The sequence below is a fragment of the Hydractinia symbiolongicarpus genome, chromosome 15 (assembly GCF_029227915.1).
Source record: "Hydractinia symbiolongicarpus strain clone_291-10 chromosome 15, HSymV2.1, whole genome shotgun sequence".
NCBI lineage: Eukaryota > Metazoa > Cnidaria > Hydrozoa > Anthoathecata > Hydractiniidae > Hydractinia > Hydractinia symbiolongicarpus.
In genome coordinates this window covers 2,614,473-2,637,679 of record NC_079889.1, presented here as the reverse complement: position 1 = coordinate 2,637,679, position 23,207 = coordinate 2,614,473, and the positions used below count along the sequence as shown (strand labels likewise).

Below are 23,207 nucleotides of genomic sequence, written 5' to 3'. Positions count from 1 at the left end.
TTCAACATCGTCTTTGAAAAGAGACTAGAAAAAACATCAACACGGTTGCTAATATGGCGGAAAAGGCGTGTTACAATATGGTAGAAGTTTGGCTAGTTCTGATTGATCGCTATTTTTTAATGATAATATAAAAGCATCTTGCGTCAATATGGTTAAATGGGCAGCAAAATATAATATTGACATGCAGGAATTGATAAGAATGACGATGGTGAAATATATCTTCATCTTTTTCCAAACAGAAGTAAGCTGTAAGTTCAAATATCTTGTGAAATAAAAGATTAACAGAACATTAAAAATATATTCCAATAATATAGAAAACGACATTTTCTTTGCAAAATCCAACATGTGATCTGACACAGAAAAATGATTCTCGTCTTTAATGGGCATTCTCTTTTGGACAGCATAAAATACGATAAATAGATTGGATACAGTAATACCCCATATTTCCAAAATTATTGATGTAAGAACTATATTTATTCTGTTCGTTTTTGTTCGTGCAGTTATGGTCGTGTTAATTGAACAGTTGTAGATCTTTCTTGCCATCCAAGCAAACATTTTGAGAATGTAAACACTAAACAACTTTTCAATGAAACTGACCACACTATGAAGTAAACTCAAATATAGATACTGTGTTAAAGTATTGATATGGGCTTGGTATGAGCGATAAAATAATATACAAACAGCTTTCAATGATATGGATAAAGTAAACAGTTTATGATCCGGAACAACTCCGGCATACAGTGTTATAATTCTTTCACAAAGAAAGGTACTCAGATATCCTAGACTTGGTATTACAGCAGCAACGATCACTTTGGGTGTTGATGTCAGCTGTAGATACCATGGTATGAACACAAACAAATTAAGATATCCAACCGCAAATGCTAAAAGAAATTACATACACAAAACCAGAAACAGTTTTAATTTTTCCCTTTTTCCAGAAGCTACTTTTGCAGCGGTGAATCCAGCCGTAAAAAACAGCATGAAGAGAAATACAACAAACTGAGCATCACCAATTAATTTATTTTTACCATAGATATTTGTCACTTGCGTTGACAAACGGTAAATCACGTCGATGCAACTAGCTAACAAGTTATACAAGATAATAAAGCATCTACTGTTTCCGTCCAATTTTACTGAAAATAGAAAATTAATAGGAACCAAACACTGCAATAAAACATCCTTCAGACATTGACTATAGATGTGAATAATTTGATATTTAGGATACTGTTTGAACCACTTCCATGTTTCACAAAGTTCCAAATACATCACACTAAAGTAGACACAGCCAGACGACACAGCGGCTACAATTAATCCACATATAAACGTAACCGAAAAACTCGTTTTACAAATTGTGACCAAACTTTCATGTGAAGTAGATTGCGTTTTTAGGTTTTCTAAAAGACTATTCGGCTCCATTACATCAATTTCACCATCCTGCGAATTCATATTCACTTGATCTGAAACTAAGTACACGTCTGGTAAACAACAAAAAATGTTTAAATTTCATTATGTTCTAAAGTGAAAGTTCAAAAAATTTTTAATTTATCTTGCTGTTTACGTAATTAAATTTCACAGAAAGAAAAATACCAGATTAACGTCACTACGACAATATGTGATAAAATCCTCGTTACCAGGAGATTTTACAATGAAGACACTAAATTATCGAAATCTATTTAAAGACGTAAATATCTCTTTAATTGCTGCCCCATAAGGGGCGGCTCTTAGTCCGCCAGGCGTGAATAAAAAAGATTTTTTTGCTGGGAGAAATCTTGCGTTTCGTGCTGTGCTACTTGATTTTGGTAAACAAACTACTTAAGTAGTACAGCTTCGAAGTAGCACAAACTTTAAAATAAACGAATAGAACCTACGAAAAATTAATTGTGAAGCTGTACTTAAAAGCCAGGTTTGTGACATCAAACTGTCATGACGGCGACCATAGAAAGGTTTGAGTGAGTATCATTGTGTAACTGACACTGATGCGATGATGACAGTGATCTGGAAGAATCTTTTAATGATGACAACTTTATACATTCTTGCATTACATAGCTGTGAAAAACACTTTGTTGATAATGTTGATAGCTAGCTATAGATCAATTTCCATTCTGGACTCATCATTTGAACACTGCTAAAAAAAATTTTTAAGCGTGTGCCTGAACAAAGTGTTATTTTGTCCTAAAATCTTATTTTTTGATTGGGATTTTTTAATTTCTTTTTTAAATAAATATTTATAAAGTTTTATTTTAAATGCTTCACAGATTGATTTTTACCGTTTTGAAAGTATCAATTGTGCATGCAAAACAGTGTAAATATAATCTAATTTATAGTGAGGTGGAATGTAGCAAGAAATTCAGCCGTATTTTACTGTAATATAATATATACTGTACTGTGCAAAATAAAAAACTTAACTGGAAATATTTTGTTATTTTTTCCCGATCCTAATAGTTATAGACTGTTTGCTGCTCTTGAAAAAATCAACTTGAAACAAAATCGAATGTGCATGGAACTTGCAGATTTAAACCTAGCACAGAAGCTTGCGGAGGTGGGATGTGCACACGTGGTCAGATAAAACGCACTGCGCATCCTTTCATTGTGCACTTTGCCTGTTGGTGCAACCTCGACCCCAGGGTTTATAAAAAGAGAAACAGCCCTGGGGTCAAGGTTGGTGTTGGGGCTAATCATCGCTTTGGAAAATAAGAAGTGCATATGTATCATCTTTGAAGGAACAACTTTCGTATCAGGGTAAACAAGGGCGGCAAGTAGTTGCAACTATATACTAGTAATAGCCGTAGTCTGTTCGACTGCGAAAAAACATTGTGTTGCGGAAACACGAAATATGCGATATATAAAAAACGGGCGACACCGTGGTTTTTATTATACTGTCACGCAAAATGGTACCGCAAGTTACGAGATGCACGCAATGCGGTATAAAAATGACGGGCGAACCCGTGAATTTTTCTACCGGCCACTGACTAGTATATAAATAAATCTCAAACTTTTTGTTACAGTTTCTGGTAGATACCAAATAAGAAAATGGCAATAAAAAGGCGAAATTTTTGGGAAAACGAATTAATCACGTGTTAAATTTTCAAAGTGTGTAAGTTCTAACACTGATAACAACCAAAGTTAATATTGGCGTCACATAAAGGGAAGACAGCATAGGCGTAAGTAACCTGGGCGTAAGCAAAAATGGCGTGAGAACATCAGGGCGTCAGGACGCAAGAATTGAGGCTATGCCAGATCTCACAGCGAGATTAAAAATGACTTCCAATTCTAGTGGTTATATTAGCGTTGTATGAAATTCTTCCACGTCGCACGAAATTATGCGTAATGTTGTTTTTCAGAGCTTAAAAGAAGGTTTATCTTCATTGCATTTGTTATATGTCATAGTTGCCCAGTTGCGGACAACCTCACAAGACCCTGGGGACGAGGTTGAGTTGCGGATGTACCTTACTGGTAAGAAAAGCTTTACAAATGGCTGTTGATTTTTACAATGTAAACAGTAAGTACGAAAGCAGAGGTTGTGTGAACAGAAAAAGTCGTTTCGATTTCTTCACATTTCCTACTGTTGAAATAGATGCAACCCTATGTGGTATAATATCGATTAAAGTTTCGAGAAATAGACACAATTTCTAGTCCTGGCCGATATTAGAACTGAAGATTTGAGATGATGGTGTCTTTTAAACCTCGTGTTAAGTTGTCATAAATCTTGGTACGAATGGTTTTTATCACATACAAATTAAAAATCAAGCCTCAAATAATAACTGCAGCTATATTTTTAAAGACGTCAACCTCTTTGTTAAAACTCTGATTTTATTACTTGACTTATATTTTTGGCGATACTTGCTTGATTCTTTGAGTGATACTTTGTAGCAGTGATAACTACTGAAGAGATCTTTATTCATTAAGGCGCCGAATAGACAAAAAGTTAAAAAAATAAATATACGTCTTTCAGATGTAGCATTTATTTTGTGCATTGTGGGTTGGAAAGATACTTTTTTGATGGTGCCAAACGCACAAAAACACTAAAAAAACGAAAAAATAGATAAACATTTGGGAAGGCGCAAATGGGCGTAATTATAAGTATTTGTAGCAAGGACGTGAAGTTTTAAAAACTATGTATAATGTACAAACCTCAAATAAAGAACTTTAATGAAGAAAATCACTGATACATCAATAAATTTGGAAAATATAAGACACAGATTTTTAAAACTACACGGGACAAACCACCTGCTTCATATGTTTTCAAAATAATATTTTTGGTCTTGCAGTCCAAAATAAGAAAAACTCAGCCACAGGGTCATCATGGGTAATCGTTCTAATGTTATTGACGAAATAATATAAGAATTTGGTGTAAATATAAAAAAAATGCGGAAATGTGAAATTTCAAAGTTTATTACAATTTTTTAAAAACAAAACTGAATACTAATAATATGAGAAATGATATATCTTTTACCCTTGTCTTTTACTAAGAAGGAACATAAGAAGTCCCTCTAAGAGAAACAAATAACATGTCCGCTAATTATCTCTCCGCTTTTTAAAGAGCCAATTATTAGAGCTTGACTTGTTTTTTGCAGATTAGTGTGTCTGTTAACTATGGAGTGTTTGTTAACTATGGAGTCTTCTGACAGTAGTTAGGAACTGAAAGTTTCTTTGCTATCCAGTTTCGTCTCTCTGTCATTTTTTCGGACCACTGAACCTGCTTGCTTCTTTCTTAGCTAAAAAGAGAAGAAATTCTGGAGACAAATCCTCAAATAAATTCTCAAAACTAAAATGAGTACCTTCTTCTTTTTACTTAGGAATATTCAGGAAATTATAGCTATCACCAGTAGTCCAAACCCTCTCCCACCCATCTTCCGACCCGTTCCCACCCCTCTCCCACCCCTACACCCCTCCCCTACTTTTATCCCCCTCCTTTTCGCTAAATATATAAAAAAATAAATTTAATATATTGTTTTCTTTTTTGTGATGTTTACAGTTTCGTGTGTGCAGAAGGTGGAGAAGTTTGAATTGCGGTTTCTATGACGCACTAAGAACTACACGACTTTTCAGAAACTGATGATAAAATATCGCAGCAAAATATTCAAGTTAAAAATAGCTCGTCACGTTTACTGAATTGTGAATGAATTTCTAACCGCAGGATGTGAATGAATTAAAAATTTCATTGAAGATGAAGTTGAATATTCTTTTCAAGCTAGAAAGATAGAGGATACAGAAGAAGAAGGAATCAAGTGAGTAAACAAAATTATTTGTTTGTACATTCTCAAATTCGAATATACAAACCAAATAATTGTCTACATTAGGAAATTATTAGTTACCATGAGACTCTACGCTTATTTTGTGACGAATGCATTGTATATTAGTGGAGTATGTTGTCGGAAGAACTTCTATATCAAATAATTAGTTTTCTTCAATCTACAATACTGTCACTGGTACGATTAGAACGGAAATTTCTTCTTGTGGTTAACAAAGGGTTAGTATTCCACGCCTACGATTGTTGTGGTGTTGTGGAAGCGCTGTCAACTTGAAATCATAAGGTTGCAGGTTCGAGTCTCCACTCTGTCGCAATTTAAATGTTGTCAACCCATTTGAAAACATCTACTGCAATTGGTTTGTGTGACAGGCAAGCAAGTTAAAGCAGTCTTTAGCGGCTAAGGTAACGTCGGTGGGGTAGAAAAGCCAACTGTTAAAATGGAATCCCCTAGGACGTTAAAACTTCCCGTTACTTTGTTACGTACTTACTTACAAGTTGCGTAATTCTTCTTGCGTTTCTTTTGCTTCAGAATTCGGAAGTGAGAACTCATAACATTTCAAAACTTTTCTTCCCTTTTTTTGGCTACGCAGTTTTTTACATTAACTCGTGGTGATGAAAATATTTCCTCAAATATCCGTGTTTCTCTAGGCCAAACTATTCACATATTTTAATCATTATATTTAAAACTATCCAAAATTACAATAGGATATTTCATCTTCGTTTCCAGGGAATCATAGAAATCACAAAACGTAAAGACGAAATGACCTGGAAACAAGATTAACGAAATTTAAAATTAGCGTGGCGTATTGTATTCCGCTATAACAATCTTTTATCGTTTTGTAACATTACACAATCACTACTTCTTATTTTGTGGTAAGACGGGAATTTACACGTTCACACGGTAATTCACCCGTTGTACATATATTTTGCATCATTATTTCGGGCATCCTTGTTCGCTGGTAAGCATGAAATAATGTTGAAAATTGTGGTAGGGTTCCAAAAAAATCTAGTGAAAATTTTACGGATTTGCCCGTCGGCAAATTAATTGTCCTGCGAATGACCCGCGCAGGCATATTAAGCAAACAGTATGGAGACAGCCTTTGTGATGTACAAAGTGTCACGTAGCAGACATGCAATCAACAGCCTGTTTCTCAGCACATATATTGAACAAATTCACGGCAATTCGCCTGTCGGGTAAATTTACAGGAAATTGCCCACCGCTAAACGCACCTACCATCTTTAGCTTTCACACAGAAATTCGAGTATTTTAATATAGATATCAAATTTTTCAGACTTCGACATATAAACCAACCGGCAAAAAAACGTCATCAAGACGCATTTCCGTGCGTCTTTTTTACGTCTTATTTTGGTCTTAAATGTCCGCTTTCCTGACGTCTTTTTTCGTGCGTCTTTACGACGTCTTTTTTTAATTTTTAAGACGTCTTTCAAGTGTGTCTTAAATGCGTCTTTTTAAAGACTTTTTTTTTAATGCGTCTTAAGTGCGTCTTTTTTAGGTCTTAAATGTCTGCGTCTTTTTTAAGTAACAATTAAATTCTAACGTTAAATGAAACTAGAACTCTACAACAATCCACGTTGGAAATATGTACGAAGAGCGAAAAATGTGAGGACCCGTGAACCAGCGCATTCTTTCAAAAGCTAGAAACTAGATTTTTATATCATTGTCACTTTTTAAAAAGGGAGAACAACCACGTGAGTTTACCTAAATACTAGAGTGACTCACATACTTGCATAAATGATTGATCTTTCTATGAATTTATCAACTTCAGCGTTTGATCATGTTGACTTGTTAAATATTGACTGTTTTCATTTACAACGCAAATACAACTTCAATCCCAATTCTCTATTATCTCCATGGCAACCATGGTATAGTATTCAACCTGCCACCAAAATAGCTTTATGTCTCACTTGTATGACTGTAAAATTTCTCTAACACGAAATGGTTGTATGTAAATGTCAATACCGGTAAAAAAATAACAAACCTGGAAGTCACCAGAAGAAAGATTACAAATGACTTCATATATTTTTTTGTTTGCACAACGCTGTCATTTTCGTGACGTTTTACATGAGAATGTGATGTGAGGTGACGTCATATTTTACTTTGTTTTTCTTTTACACAAAATGAACAGATAAGTTAGATTATCTTCATGTCTCGTGCTTATGTATCATAACGCACAGAAAAATCATCTATCGAGATTTTAATCAAAGCCAGCATCTCTTTAGGGAGTGCTGTTCTGTTCGAGATAAAGAAAAGGGCTGATTTCGAGTATAATGTTCATATGACTTACATAAATGCTAACAGAATAAATTATTCAAAATGGTAGATATGTTCGATGTAAGATCGTCAATATTTTAACAGCATTCACCCTTACTTTGACACAAACTTAAAACCATCGCTCTCCCTAACATAGATAACCACACTCTCCTACTCAGAGAGTATTGCTAAATATCATATTTATTACACACTTTTCGACGTCTCATATTCTTTCTCCTGTTTCCCTTTTAATATATTTCAATGTTTTTTTTTCAATAATAATCAACGCTAATGATATAGAATAAAGATTTTTCACTAGAAAGCGAAAATGTCCAATCAAAAACGTAGTTTTAATAACTGCCTGAGTGTTTTTCCTCCTTGAAATGTAATTGGCTAAATAATCATCCAATAAAAACACACACAGCGGAAGCGTCATATTTTTCTATTTGCTGAAAGATATTTTTTTAACACTGTCACAACATGGAAAAACAAATAAGGAAGCAGAAATATATCGAAAAGGTTTTCAGTTTTTTCTTTGTGTACTGCCTCTCACTCTCATCTTAAATTACAATAACAACGTGGAAGGAGGGTGAAACTTTTCTCCTCCGGATAAATGATCTTTCGGAAAACCGACGTTTGGGTTAAGATGAAAGAAAAATAAATTTTGCATAACATATCAATCTACAATAGAAAACACCGGTATAGAAGATGTGTTCTCTTGTAAATTTTATCTTTTTGAATTAAACTTTGACAATCACTGGAATTATGCACTTAAAGACACTAAATATATCAGGTGAGAGCTAATGTGAAGTACCTACACTGTAATTATAAAGTTCTTTTCTTCTTATCACTACGCCATCGGCTCAGCTGTGCCCTGCACGTTCCTCAGAACTAATCTTCTTTGATCATATCTTATTTGATTCTTCTTTCGAGTTTGTAGGAGTTATCTCGACTGCGTTGCTACGAGTAATTCTTCGCCCTTTCTTCATCAACAAAAGATTTCTTAGCGATGAAAACAGCGAGCTCCACAAGCAGGAGAAAAATAGGTTGTTGTTCATGGTGAATGCACAACACAGCTTTTCGTTCACATTGGAAAGCAAATTAGTTTTGAAATAAAAATTTAAAGGTTTGTCACTTTTCTCTTTTATATTATACACTAATTAAACTTCATTTTTGTTTTAGAAATGAGCTGATGAGGATTCAGGCGAATATACCCAAATTTTGTATTACATAGCATGGCAGTAAAGTTATTTCATCGAATCTATAAAGCGGTTAGTCGGAAAAACAAAGATAGCTACCGGCACAAGCAACTAAACGAGACAAAATACTACGTCGACGCTGGTCAGTATTTTATCGAACGTTGCGACTTAATTATCCGAGCAAACGATAACAGAAAAATCAAAAAAAATTCTTCAAAAGCAAATTTGAACAGGCTGAGTGGGATTAGTTTGAAGTCGTATAATGAAATTGGACAGCAGAGAGCAAAAAGAAGAAATGCTATTTTCGAGTTGTCCGAAGATGAGCGAGTTGGGTTAAGCTTGGTCTTAAAGACACATATTCAAACTCGAAGATTACTCGATTATGGAATGCTATAGCGGTAAAGAAATCCGTTAAAGACTCGCCGCGAAGAAAATGTGTAAAATTTAAAAAGAATCGCTGGCCGTGGAATTGGCTCGTCATACGTTGACTGCGATGAAGATTTTATTTATATTATATAACAATTTTGAAAAAAAAAAGAATATTTAAAAGTATTGTGGACAACATTGAATGAACTACAGTGCCTTTGACGACCCGGGAAAATTATTTTCCTTACTAAAGAACAATTAAATGATAAAAAAAACAATTTAGTTTTTATTTTTATACTCGGTTAATGCAATATTTCTTTCTCATACAGTTTGTGAAATGTATTGGGTAAGTGAGTCGATGGCAGGAACCTCAACTCGTTTTATACATGGTCACGGTCAGAGAAATACAACTTTAAGACGCATACTACTTTACTCAACTGAGACAGAAGTCTGGGCTCGAAATTGGGTAATAAACAAAAGAGTACTAAAAAAATAATTTGTTTACATTTTTTTAAACAAAAAATATACATAAAAAAGAACAAATTTTTGTAGAATTTTTAATTTATTATGTCGTAAAAAAAAACTGTTTTGATGTTTATTCATTTTTTTCTGCTGTATACAAATGATTGCGTTGTAGTTTTGCAGATTAAGGTATCGGTTAGCTGTCGTGATAGGAGAGGACTGATTGCCAAAGCTCCCTATGCCTCTTGCATTTGTAGCATTATTTGATGTGATTTCATTGATTTGTAGCCTCATTGTGTGACACATTGGTTTAAAGCATCATTCGGTGTGATCTCATCGGTTTGGGCAAGGAGTATTCGGTGTAATTTCATTGGCTCGTAGCATCATTCAACGTGATTCCATTGGTTCGATTGTTTTCTTCTACGTCAGATTAATAACTTTGTGTTTATTAGAAAAAACTTTGTGGAATATATTTTTGCATTGTGTCAATGCGCCTATGTTGTGATGTGCGTTACTACGCGGTCCTTGTTTGTTATCTTCCGGCGATCCATTATATTTTTCTTGCTGCACTTGCAAAGAGTCGTGCATAAGTAGGTTATTCACAGAAACCTAAAAAAAATGTTGAAGAAGATCTTCTTTAATAACTGAATGAATACTTCTTCATTTACAATGAAGATCTGAGGCTTAAGTTGCCAGAATTTTATCCCCTTTATGACTCTACTCTTCTTCAAAAACAAGATTTTTGCAAATATGTTGTGCAACAAAATTAGTCTACAAAAACAGGAGCATGAGGAATATATTGCAAGACCACTTATTTCCTAAGTCGTCTTTAAGTTTGTAAGACAGAATATAAAAGTCCTGGGCATGAGGTTGATTGCAGGTCATCGTTTCTCACAAGTTTTCGCGGTTACGCATGAGTAAGAGGCTAGATTCTGCACAGCGAAATAAAAGCTTTCTCTAGTAACCACATTTCATTCAATGTTAGCTTGATTAACAATAGAAACATGAGAAAAGAAACCGCGAAAACGTATCAATAATATATCTCGACAAGGTTACCCACACTTTTCAGCTAATCATTCATCAACATCATTCTCCTTATATGGAAAAACACAGCTGTACATCACAAATGAAAGAATTATTAGAAAAAAGTTATTTTAAATTTTGTCACCTACATCAACACTGAATGCTGCCTATTTTGAGTCGCTCTGCAAACGCATGATTTTGTAACTAATTTTAGATCTATTCAAAAACTCAAAGAAACATACTGTTTATTTTCAATAATTTTTTATAGAAGTCAGGAATATAATTGAGATGGATGTGGGGGGTGGAAAAAGTTTTAGTAGAAAAAAAAGGTTTTTTTCTGTAAAGCACGTGTTATATTTGTGATAAAATTAATATATATCTCAAAAGGTAATTTTCATTCAATGAAAGAGCTTTATAAGCCTTTTTAATAAACTTTTCACGTCCCTACTCCTTTTATATGGGGCTGGGATGAGGTTTTCATACCTTGTGAAGTTTTGAATAGCTTACTGAATGTTCTTTAATGAAAACGTTTTAAGTTCGAATCCGTAGGTTCGTGCCATGAAATTACCGGATTATTATTTCAATGCACCAATGCAGAATGTTTACATACTTACCAGTTTATAAAAGTATTTTTATATATTATTCTTTTGCGTTGGTTCACTCATTTAAAAGCCTTCTTTTAAGACAGTGTAAACAACCTCTTGACAGCTGTCACTTAGCAACGTAAAAGTTTCTTTCCAAGAATAAAACTCGTTTTCGCTGAAAGTCGTCGTTGGAAACCTTTATTATCTTTAGCAGTGTCTTAGTGTTATTTCATTTTTTGAAGTAAACATAGTACAAACTTGTATTTGGTAGACTGATGATGGCTAAAACGCGGTAAGAAAGAATTATAATTTTTTATCGGTTACCAATAAGGATTGAAATTTTTAAAAGTGGGAAATATTGAATCTGGTTGGTCTTGTGCATGGTTTACTCAAAAAAAATTATCTCTACTTGCAAAGTTGATTTTTGACGAAAAACAGCAGATTTTTTGTAAAACGAAATTCGTAGGCAGTAGCCATGTCCAAATAAAAACAACAACTTGTGTATGGAAAAAGCGTTAAGAACCAAAAACCAGAAAAAAAATTATACTTAAATTATAAAACGGCAGAGCTGCTATAAGTGTTGGCTATAGGTGTTCCTCCAAAATTAGAAAAAAAATGAAAAAACTCAGTGATGTTGGGGCGTGGTAATATAGATTGTAAAGCGTATCATAAGGGTTGTTTGAGTGGTAGAAACTACCTAAAAACAATACATATTATAAATATAAAATATTTCACTCAAAAGAATAAATCAGAATAAGAAATTTAGAATTTATTGTTAAATTTTCAAGTAATCGTGCAGTAATATAATTGTTGGAGGTATGAATTTTTAGGGGAAAAGAGGTAGATGAGCATCTTCAGTACACAGAAGATTCTGAAGAAAATCGTGACGTGGAAAAACATCCTGAACACGTGGAAGAAAATCCTAAACAGGCGAAAGAACATTCTGAACAGGTGGGAGGAAATAATCGACATGCTGGCGAAAGTACAAACTGTTCCAGCTGTTCCAGTGCTATTGCTTTTATACTAGTCGCATTTCTGGTCAGTGTGTCTTTCTTGTGTTTATGTTTGCAACACACAAGAAAAAAACAATGGAGTTTCGTCATTATATACTATCCATTAATTGTCTACATGGGTGTGTCTCTAATCGGCATTACTGCTTGCCACATGAGTAAAAGCACATTTATAGATGAAGGTGATAACTGCAGAAGACCACACGCGCAGCAGACGTTGAAATATTTAGTATATCTCGGCTACTTGTTTGCTGCGGGCAACTTTCTCATTGACTTGTTTGGTTACGCAATGGCTTTGTTTTGTTCTAATAATCAATATTTATTTGAGTACTGCACATTATCACTTTATCATCTTGTTCGTCTACTGTTTGTGGCAGGGCAGCTGGTTTTCTTACAGACATTTATCACTGATCGTATCATAGCTAATTTTAACAAGATGCGTTTCTTAATCGCTTTTCTGATTGCTACAAATATAACAGCCTGGATGACTATCTTCTTTCAATTTGGTATTCTACAAGGTGGATTTGATGGGCAGTCCAACATCAAGGAATACACAGAACTACATTGCAAAAGTAACATATTTCAAATTGCTAGTGAAGTTGAGAAATATTCCGACCCGTTCATATTAGAGTATAGCCTTCTGGCAATAACATTGCTTCTCAACATTTACCCGCGCCAAACAGTAGAACAAATTAAGCGTGAATACGAACCCTGGGTAATTATGTGCGAAGACAAAAGAAAATCAAAGATGTTTTTTAAAAAACACGAAGAATATTCAAGTACCCCGGGTTTACTTGCAGGTATGTTGATCGGTCTTCCAGTTGTTGCTGCATATATTTTTACTACAGAGAAGGGTCCGCATTACGTTTATGACGTAATGTATAATTACACAATACAAGGTATCAATCACGTCATCGTTATTGTTATATCGATCTTGGCGTGGAAAGAGTGCTTGAAATACCACAAACCAGATCCTGATTCACACATAAACAAAGCAGATTATAAAGTGTTACTTGGAACAGCTCTTTTGGGGTTCGGTATTTACCACTTACTCATCATATATTCCGCAGTTTATTTCTTTGCAAAAAGTTCAAACTTAGATGATAAAGAATACAATGAGGAAAGTAAAGTCACTGATGCTTTTATGTTAATTCACAGTCTCATAAATCTTATCTCTCCATTTCTACAGACGTTTATGATTTTCAAATTGCACGGATATAAAAAAGAAAGGTGTTCTGATCATGCAAAGGAAATTCCAGGATGTAAATGCTCGCCAGAAAGTAGGTATTCAGCTGCACTTCTTAGACAGTACCTTCTAGCACTTGTTATGATCAATACCATGTTTTGGATGTCAGGATCGTTTATAGATATGAAGGCATCCCCTGGGGCCAGTTATTTGATTACGTACAAGGTGGTTGATAAAGAAACACATTCTATGTTATGGTTCCTGGTAATTACTTTCTCGAGTCCTGTATCGACTTTTTATCGTATACATGCAGCCGCCATGTTGTTTAACATCTGGTCGAAATTTAACGAATTTCCTGAGTTTATACAAGTAGAACAGGACGTTCCCCTACTGCACGTGTAATAATTGTACGCACTGTGCAAAAGCTTTATGTCTAAACAATAACTATCCTATCAAAAAAAAAAGTTAAGTTAGCCAGGGGAAAAATTCATTTAAGGAAAAATTGGTTCATCAATACTTAAAATTAGTCTCTTTTTCCCAGACTAAATCTGGAAATACATCTTTCATAGTAGCTAGGAGACCCAGCATAATGTTTCTTAACACTAGGAAATCTAAATTGGGAAAAATTATGCAGGGACTCAAACGATTTTTTTGCGGTCAAAATATTGTCTGCGCTTTTTGATTGGTTAATTCTATTGTTCTTTGCTCACGTGGCCTCACTCACCTGAACAAATATAATTAATTTTTGAATTATTTAAGAGGGTAAGACGTGACCACGCCGACTTAGATTTGATTGGATGATTGTAATTCAGGTTTTGCTTTAAGGTGGATTTGAATTTTAGGAATTTGCTCTGACATTCGTTTCCGTCTAAGCTTTCGTTTAAAGAAACTGAATTTGATATTCTTTTAGAAAGCTAAGTTAACTAGACCACACTCACAGCAATGTTTCAAAACTTTTTATTTTAAATTCCAAACAGAAACACGGGAATTATCGGTAATTTTAACGACACTATTTCTACAACAATCTTCTATATATTGTACAATTGTTACTATTTCACTAAAATATATCAGCTCTGCTTTGTCTAAAAGGAATTGTAATTTTGACGGTGGAAAATTTATCCAATCAGAAAGCAAAGCATACAATAAAATTAAATAGTTTCAGTAAATATTTCATATCGTGCATGTTCATGTATCGTGCATGTATTTAATGTTGACTCAACAGGATTTTCAAGCTGGAATGATATTGTGACTAACTTGTTTGTACCGTGGCCGATAAGTGCATAAAAAAATCTTTGTTGCATAAATTTAAAAAATGCGTAAAAATAATGTTAAATGTGTGCAAAAATAATGTTAATTGTGTAAAAATAATGTTAAATGTGTAAAAATAATGTTATATACGCAAAAATAATGTTAAATGTGTAAAAATAATGTTATATGCATAAAAATAATGTTAAATGCATAAAAATAACAGTATAATGTTACATGCGTAAAAATAATGCTTGGCAACCACTTCTTAAGCTGCTGGACGTACTGCAACCTCGTCCCCAGGACTTGACTATTTTTTTAATAATGAATCAAGACCCGTACAAAGACAAGAATTCAAAACTTTTCTAGCGAAAAGACGCTGATACACATGCTCCTTGTTTTAATTTTTTTTTAAACGTGTACAGAACATTGACAAAAGTTGATAGACCAATAAGAACTGGGTGCAATGGTCTATGGCTTGGTTTCGAAACAAGAGTAACGCGTTTGAAACGAAGATAATGCTATCTTTAGATAACACGAGTTATCTTAAGTTAGCAAAAATCGTCAACTTGTATTAATAACAGCTCCAATCTCAAGATAACTACAAAGTAAAGTTATAATTATCACATTAATATGTTATCTTAAGATTACTCGAGTTATCTTACAATCAGGACATTAATGTGAATATTCACGCATTCCAAAGTCACATTAATAGAGTTATCTTAAGATAACATTTGTTATCTTAAGATAACTGTATTAATGTGACTTCGATTCGCTTCGTGAAAATACCCCTTTAAGTATAAATACTTTAAAGGAAGAAACTTTGATTACTACATGGAATCTTTAGTGATAACAAGGGATAGCAACAAAAGAAATTATTGCAAAAAGTGCAAGAATAAACTTTTGGAAATAATCCTTCTTAAATTTTTTTACAGGGTCTAGCGTTTAAGCCTTGAGTAGTAGAAAGAAAAATGTTTTGTAAACTCTAGACCTGTTTCATCTCACTTTAAAAAGGAATATCATATCTGGTTAATTTTGCATTCTAATTCTTATCCCTATTAGGTCCACGGTATTTCGAACATTACCGGAGGAGGGGGGAGGGTCCGCCCCTCTATAACATTTGATATACTTGTCTAAATTGAATCTAACTAGGCAATGTTATAGTACGTCATAAAAAAATGGCAATAATAAGTTTTAGCTTATGTCAGCACTTTTTCGGTCATCAGAAGCTTGAAATTTGTCTACCATTATCTCCTTAAAACTTAATTACTTACGTGCTAGAGCGAATTTTTAGACTAGTTTCTGACAGCCAAATAAAAGATATTTTAAATATGTTCCGGTCCTTACATAGTTTAGACAAATTAAGGCTAAAATTGCACGAAAATCCGTTTTTCTTAGATTTTTAGGTAAAATCTAAAAAAAAATCGGGTAAACTAATCACATGATAAAAAGTTCGCATAAAGATTCCCCTCGACGAAATAATGTTGTCTTGTAGGCTTCAAGTCCTAAGCATAATCCTAACAAAATTAATTATATTTCCCGCTTATAAGGATTTTATAGAGATTTTTTATATATATTTAATATATATATATATAACGAGAAGGAAGACAAATAAAGACTAAAAAATAAAGGACAATTAATTTCCACAGAATCTTCGTTTATTTCTCATTATTTTTTATTTAAAATTAACAAGATCAAAAATTTACATAAAGATGGCTTGGCGACAAAATCAACTGAAAAGACCTATCGCAACGAACGTTCAACAATATCGCAACGAGCGTTAAACAATATCGTCAACGAACGTTCAACAATATTGTCAACTCGTTGGTGTATTTATTTTTGCATTTACTAACAACTGCTACAAAATAAAGTTTAAAGAACGAAGATAAATCCTTGCTCTGTGTGTTTAGAAAAACTATGAAATTACACAAGGTAAAAGTAAAACTAAATTCATGTTTCCGCTAGTAGGTTTGTATGCCACAAAAAAATTTTGGTGCACAGAAAGATATTCATATGTATAAAAAACAAACATAATACAAAATAGGATTATTTTCTAAATTGTTCACTGTATACTTTCAGCTACATGTCTCCTATTCACGTCCGTTCGTACTTAGCTTCGAGACCAGCAATTGTTGTACGTTTCGGTATGTCTCCCTTTCGCCACAAAATAATTTCCTAGAAAGAAAGACAATAGAATCAGTCAACAAAACAGGAAGACAGAGAATTGAAGCTTTCAGTCCATCGCCTTAACATTAGGTCCTCTTTGCTTAAAATGTATTCATCAACAAAGGAGATTTTGAAGTACTGACTTGCTGCTTGAAATATCTTCGCTCTTCTTCGTCGATAAGAACCAGATTAAGAAAGTAACGTGTCGAAAACTTTTTATTTATATCCTTCATTGTCGGCGTCAGTTCATATCCAGATAAAAACAAACGAATAGGAATCGATTCACCTAAATGCAAAGTTACACGTCTGTAAAGTGCATACAGTAAACTGTTTTTAAAATATTAAAGAGAAAAAAAAAGTTTATAAATCATATAAGAGTTCGATATGATATATACCGGGTAGATTTTCAGAACAACAAATTACCGAGCAATTCGATCCAGTAACTTGCTGGCCCTTATTACACCGGTACTAATCCCACACCGGATTATTTTACGCCAATACTTAACCCAAACCGGACCATTTTAGGCCAGTACTAATCCCACACCGGATCATTTTACACTGGTACTAATCCAATACCAGACCATTTTACGCCGGTACTAGTCCCACACCGGATCATTTTACACCACCGGATGTAAAATAAAAAAATTTGAAATTCTAACTTTTACCTCTAACAGGCGCACCATCCATAATTTCATACTTAGCAATGGTTTCATTCTCAGTATATGTGTTCGGCCCTGCAGAATAAAAAAATATATAGAAACCTATTAAAAAGCTTATAGCTGTGTGCATCCTCAACATGGAGTCGTCCGATCGTTCACGGTTAAGAATAACCGCATGTACGGATGGTCCATTATACATATTTATCTGGTGGTTGAAGCGCTTTTTAGAGCAGATTTGTAGAGGTCCCAGGGCAAAAACAAAATTTATTTATGATTTTATGCCAATTTACACCCTATTTTTATGCTATTTTACGCCCTTCACTTCTAATTTCATGCCATTTTTTATAAGAATTTAGCTAATATTTATGCCAATTTTATGCCAATACCTAATTTTGATAACCGTATGGTTTAATGATCCTTACTAATTTCTTACAGATTTGACAAATCTCAAAAACTGGATAACCCTTGGAAAACTTGGTAAACACATAAAAAGTGCTTTGAATTTGCTTTGACAGTCTATACTGTTACCACAAAGTTCCTAAACAATAGGTTAAATCAATCAAGTCTAAAAGTTTGCCTCTAAAATTTGTTTCTGTTTTTTTCATCAACTATCTACAAAGCTTGTAACATTTCTGCCTTCGTTACTAAATTTTCTTGGCTTAGGAATAAACTGCTTTGACTAAGAAATAATTTGCCATCTTCGATGGAGATAACCCACTGTTGGTAATTTTGAATGCTTTAACACAAATTTTACAATAAGCTGAAAATTTATCATTTTTAACAAAACTTGGCCAAGGTTAGCTTTTTCACCACTCTGGCGGTGTTTAATTAATCACTATTGTAATTACTAACCTTCAAAAAAGTTGTTCTACTCTCTTCTCGACTTAAACAATTGCTACATAAAACTCTGGGAAATGTCATAAGAATAATAAATGCTGAATAAAGAGCAAACAAAACTAAAAATAACTAGGTAAACAAAATCTTGGAGAACACATGTACAAAAATTATTTAATTATAATTTATGCCAACAAATCAATTTTATGCTAATTTTATGGTTTTTGAGAAAAAATTGCTCATTTTATGATTTTTTATGATTTTATGCCGGCTGGGACCCCTGGATCTGTGACAGCAAGTTCTGACACACAAAGTGATTGAAAGATCCCTTTGTTTCTACACACACATAATAACCAACACTTAAAATTAGGAAAACACATTAAAAAAACACACTAAGATTTAACAAAAAAGTAAATGTATGACGATGAAATGGACAAACTTGCTATGCCTATGATATGGTTATCACAGCAATGGTAACATGAAACTGATAACTTTAATACAGAGTCCTGGTGTTCAAAATCAGATTCGACCCTAAATGCTATTAAACCAACTACTATTGGTTTTAATTCAGGGCCTACATTTCAACTGAAAATTCGCGAATATTGACTCTACAGACGTATTTACCTGTTCCTGCAATCTCCCTCTTAATAATTGCCAGTTCCATATGACGAATTTTAATACGAACAAGCAGAAAGTAGATCTTGCCCACAATCACATCTTTTAAATGATATCTAGAAAAAAAATAGATGTTAGAGTTGTATTAGGAGTATTAAATTGTAAAAAAAAAGAATGTGTCATTTGTGATGTGGCAAAAACCAATTTCTCCCGAGTATTTTCCAGCTCTTTAAAGAATAATCATGCAGGAAAAAAAATTGTGTTTGTGGAACCACTTATCTGTAAAATAAGCTTCAAGTATTATGGTGCTGAGAGTGTAACAAAACAATTTCTTTTGAAGCGTGGAATATCTTCAAAAATGTCACTTTTTTTAAGAAAATTGAACTGAGGTATCAAAACCGTTTTTTATAATCACATCATTGTGAACAATCATCAGGAGACGCCAATAAAAAAACAAAAACATTGACAAAACTTACTTTGATTTATTGTATTCGAACTCTATGTGTAAACAATCTTCTATGCCCACTTCCATTTTAATACTACAATAAATCAAACAAAAGTTGGAACTTGAAGAAAACAGGTTGGACAAGCCTACATATATCACTTCAGAGTTGTTTAAGGTTTATTTTTTTGTCAAATTTTTCTAACAGTATCTTTAATCTTACATTTCACCTTGTCTAGCATACAATCCCTCTTTACAAAGTTGGCAAAAAACAACAACTTGCTAATTCGCAAAGGAATCAACTTGCTAAATGATATTTTTACAGATACATACGCTTAGATAAGCAGCGTATAAATTGCGATAGTTAAACTCTTTCTAACCCGGCTGCTTAATAATCCACATCAAGGCCTACTAAAGTCACAAAATTTGAGAACAATTGTCATGCTGACATCAGCAATAATTGCCATATTTTAAGAGTTTGTATCTAACCAAATAAACTAAGACCCCAAGTATGGTGTAAACATTGACAAAGGGAATTTGACAAGTTAAAGTTATGTGGAACTAGAAGTAGCCTATATAATGTGAGGACAAAAGTTTGCTATTTGTTTTAATATATTTTGAAATATACAAGTAAACATTATGTAAATGTAATATTTCCCAAAATGATTATAATTCTTCAGACAATTCTCATTAAGAAAGAAAACAAGCTGAAACACTGACCTATTGTTCATTTCTGGATATGTGGACAGTGTATGGACAGCTATATCCAATTCTTTCGTGATGTCTGCAAGGCGACGTACAATTGAGACTTTAAGAAAATACCTAAATAAATATATTGAATAAAATCTTGGTCAAAAGTAATTTTTTAAAAAAATTAATCAATGATCAGCTCAAGTGTCTGCAGAGCATGATATCTAAAAATTCATTAGTAAGTAGGGCACATGACAAGCTGGTACAAACACTTTTCAAGCTAGGACAAACGCGTTTCTAGCTGGGACTACTATGTTTCAAGGTAGGACAAATACGTTTCCAGCTGGGACAAATAGTTCTAAGCTCGGACAAACAAAACAGTCACCTCAATCTAACATTTTGTCCTGTGTATGATTCATACGGTTTTTCAACATTCACAAATTCGAACTTGTAAGAACCATTTGTTGTCATTTCACCAGGCTTGACTAACTCTTTGACTAATGATGTAAATTCATGATGGTTGCCACGATCATAGAAAAGCTCTAAAAAATGTAAAAGACGTGAAATAAGTGTGAAATTCATCATAATTCTTTTCCATCTGTACGTGAAAAACTGGACATAGTACCTATTTGTCCGATAAATTCAACTTTTATTCCTTGATGTTCCAACTTTTTGCCAGGATTTTTTAGATTCACATTTACCTGCAAAAAAAGGTAAGAATCTACTTTAAAAATGCACTAAAGAAAAGAACTATAAACTACTCACTGATTACATATAGGTCCGTAATGAGAATTTTGGAGGTTCTACAAGTGCAAATTGTTTAAAACAAAAATGTAAAAATTACAAGTTTAAAAAAACACATTTTGTGCATTGACATCATCAGTTGCAACAATACATTGTTTGTTGTTGTTGCTCTATTTTCTATAACAGAGTAAATTATCTTTGTTTCAGGTTTTGGTTTTGACGTTACACTATGAAATACAAAGCCCAAGGTCGTAAGACCCAGCTTTGTGGTACCTTAAATTTTGTAACATATTGTTGATTTGAAAATCAACTTATGACTTTTATTTAATGTCACGTTGAGCAAATGCAGCCTTTCTAGAATATGTCAGAAGCAGTTATGTAAAATAACATCACATCAGAAAAAATTGCAAAATAAGAAATTAAAAAGGCTGAAATAAAATGTTGTTTATAACTTTAACCATACATCGATCCCATACTATTAAAAAATATTGGTAAATTGTTTAATTAGTTTAATTCTGACGCTGACACAAAACATTTTTGAGGTTCAAAAAACTTAAAAATTTTAAAGCTAAAATCACGTACTGTTCCTGCTACAGTTTCTCCATCATAATAAAGATGAAATTTTTCTCGTCTACCATCTTCTGTCTTTAACTCCACTTGCTTTCTGCTTTCAGAGTTTGCTAATACAATTGAAACTTCTGCAGACTGTCCAAAACCAAAAAAACTCTAAAACAGAAGTTAGATGTACTCAACAAACAGAACAAAACGTGACACCATACTACATATATATGTACATTATTTCGTTTTTTATATTAGTTTATCTTCTGGTAAGCATTTCACACTCAAAAAGTTGATGTGGTATGCATTATGTTGATGATAAAATGCAGATGTGCAACACTTGATGTAACTTAAAAATACCTATCTGTGCTAACTGTGTTTTGTTTTATATTCAATTTATTTAACATTACAGATAACTTTGATCTGCCATTGCTACTAATGAGTTAAAGACTACGATACTAAAATTTGCAACAAAGAATGTGTATTATTGAAGATATTATTTCAGTTTGTCTGTTCAGTATTCATATTATTGTGGAAAGTTCATCATTTCTTGAACATGATAGTTTAGTAGGTGGCGTTTCGGGAGATCCTTCTCCCATTATCGGGCCCTATGATGGGAGAAGGATTAATCATAATATTCTGTGTGTTTCAAGATCAAATTACAAAGAAAGAGGTCATTAGAATTGGCTTGAAACACACTTATATATATGCTTAAAAAAGTTTTTAACACCCAGAAGCACAATAACAAATCCAGACATTGTGGTTTCATTCACAAATAAACACAATAAGAAATCATTTAATTCATACTAACCATTCTGAAATTGTAAATTAAAACTGTTGAGATAGAGATTACATGTGTTTAGCTTTCTATGAAGTAAATATATATATATATATACACATTGAGTCATACAGTATAATTAATGTGGAGGTGAACGCAGACGGAGCACGAATGAAGGAAGTCTGCCTTACAGGCAGAACAGACATATTATCATGGATTTAGTAGTAAATAACTTCTTCATTTAACAAAACAATTGGAAACCATAGCAGGTCCGAATTTAATTTTTTTTATGCTGCAAGTGTTATTTTTATTCAAACAATTTTAAAAATGAAACCCCACGAAAAAGTAGCTGAACTTTCTGAATGAATTTTGAAAATTTATTGGTTAGTGGTAAAGATTTTTTTAATTTGAAAACGAAGCATATTTTAGTATAGCCATGCATACTATTTCGGACAAGATTGAGAGAGTCACTATATGTAGATGCTCAATCATAGTATTTGGGGTTCACGACACAAAATGTCCCCCACTTTTCTACTGTAAAATGAATGCGCAACAAAGATTAACCTTGGAGGCAGTATTGCACAAGTAACATCCTTTGCACGTGCGTTTTACATCGCACGCGTTACTTGATTTACACGTGCGAATCATTGCACATCTACTGAAATAATCCTGGAAAAGACTGATAACGGCTGAAAGTGATAGTTTTTGTGACATGTCCAGCAGAGGAAAGATTACAGTGGCTCACATTTGAGCTGTGTAAAAAAAGTTTATTACGTTCAACATTTTCATTATATATAAAAAAATTACATTTTATTGGCAATACACAAGGTTTGTTATAGGAAAATAGTGGCAATGCTCTGGAAACAAAGTTAAGTGCTTTTTATATTTGTGTATGCGTGCACTTGAGTACTGGAACCTTGTAATGCGCTCTAGGTTCCATCAGCGAGCTAACCACACAATGGGCAGACATAAATTATAATTGGAGAACAGCATTCATATTTAAGCTGCCACAAGAAATTTGACAATCAATTTGACATTTGTGGGTGGGTTGGTTTTAACGTTTATTATGTGCCATATCTTTTAAGACATTTCAATCTTTAGTTGCAAATTTTATCTCCATTCT

At 33.3% G+C, this 23,207-nt stretch overlaps 3 protein-coding genes across 4 annotated transcripts; 2 read left to right on the top strand and 1 right to left on the bottom strand.

Moving 5' to 3' along the window:
- The first annotated feature begins 5,076 nt into the window (after window positions 1-5,076).
- Window positions 5,077-10,022, top strand: LOC130628978 (uncharacterized). Of its 2 annotated transcripts, none has more exons than XM_057442052.1 (2): window positions 5,077-5,228; window positions 8,706-10,022. In XM_057442052.1, the coding sequence occupies exon 2, from the start codon at window positions 8,759-8,761 to the stop codon at window positions 9,116-9,118; it is 360 nt and encodes a 119-aa protein (XP_057298035.1). In that variant the 5' UTR covers window positions 5,077-5,228; window positions 8,706-8,758; the 3' UTR covers window positions 9,119-10,022. The 2 variants fall into 2 exon arrangements, with proteins under 2 accessions (XP_057298035.1, XP_057298034.1); XM_057442051.1 differs by lacking the exon at window positions 5,077-5,228 and adding an exon at window positions 7,869-8,316.
- A 1,335-nt stretch (window positions 10,023-11,357) lies between these two features.
- Window positions 11,358-15,204, top strand: LOC130628973 (uncharacterized). Its single transcript, XM_057442043.1, has 2 exons — window positions 11,358-11,449; window positions 11,988-15,204. The coding sequence occupies exons 1-2, from the start codon at window positions 11,433-11,435 to the stop codon at window positions 13,753-13,755; spliced, it is 1,785 nt and encodes a 594-aa protein (XP_057298026.1). The 5' UTR covers window positions 11,358-11,432; the 3' UTR covers window positions 13,756-15,204.
- A 1,034-nt stretch (window positions 15,205-16,238) lies between these two features.
- Window positions 16,239-22,173, bottom strand: LOC130628975 (vacuolar protein sorting-associated protein 26B-like). Its single transcript, XM_057442048.1, has 10 exons — window positions 22,118-22,173; window positions 21,331-21,474; window positions 20,630-20,705; window positions 20,390-20,546; window positions 20,035-20,136; window positions 19,349-19,411; window positions 18,882-18,988; window positions 17,430-17,498; window positions 16,908-17,050; window positions 16,239-16,773 (listed from the first exon to the last, which is right to left on the bottom strand). Exons 1-10 carry the CDS (start codon window positions 22,118-22,120, stop codon window positions 16,693-16,695), a joined length of 945 nt encoding a protein of 314 aa, XP_057298031.1. The 5' UTR covers window positions 22,121-22,173; the 3' UTR covers window positions 16,239-16,692.
- Window positions 22,174-23,207: the final 1,034 nt, after the last annotated feature.

Bases quoted from the DNA above. Each gene is read 5' to 3' on its own strand.
- LOC130628978 (XM_057442052.1), top strand. From the start codon at position 8,759: ATGGCAGTAAAGTTATTTCATCGAATCTATAAAGCGGTTAGTCGGAAA.
- LOC130628975 (XM_057442048.1), bottom strand. The intron at 20,706-21,330 runs GTACGTGATTTT...CTTTTTTTGCAG, and splicing joins GAGAAACTGTAGCAGGAACA to GTAAATGTGAATCTAAAAAA. The intron at 20,137-20,389 runs GTGACTGTTTTG...ATATTTATTTAG, and splicing joins GGACAAAATGTTAGATTGAG to GTATTTTCTTAAAGTCTCAA.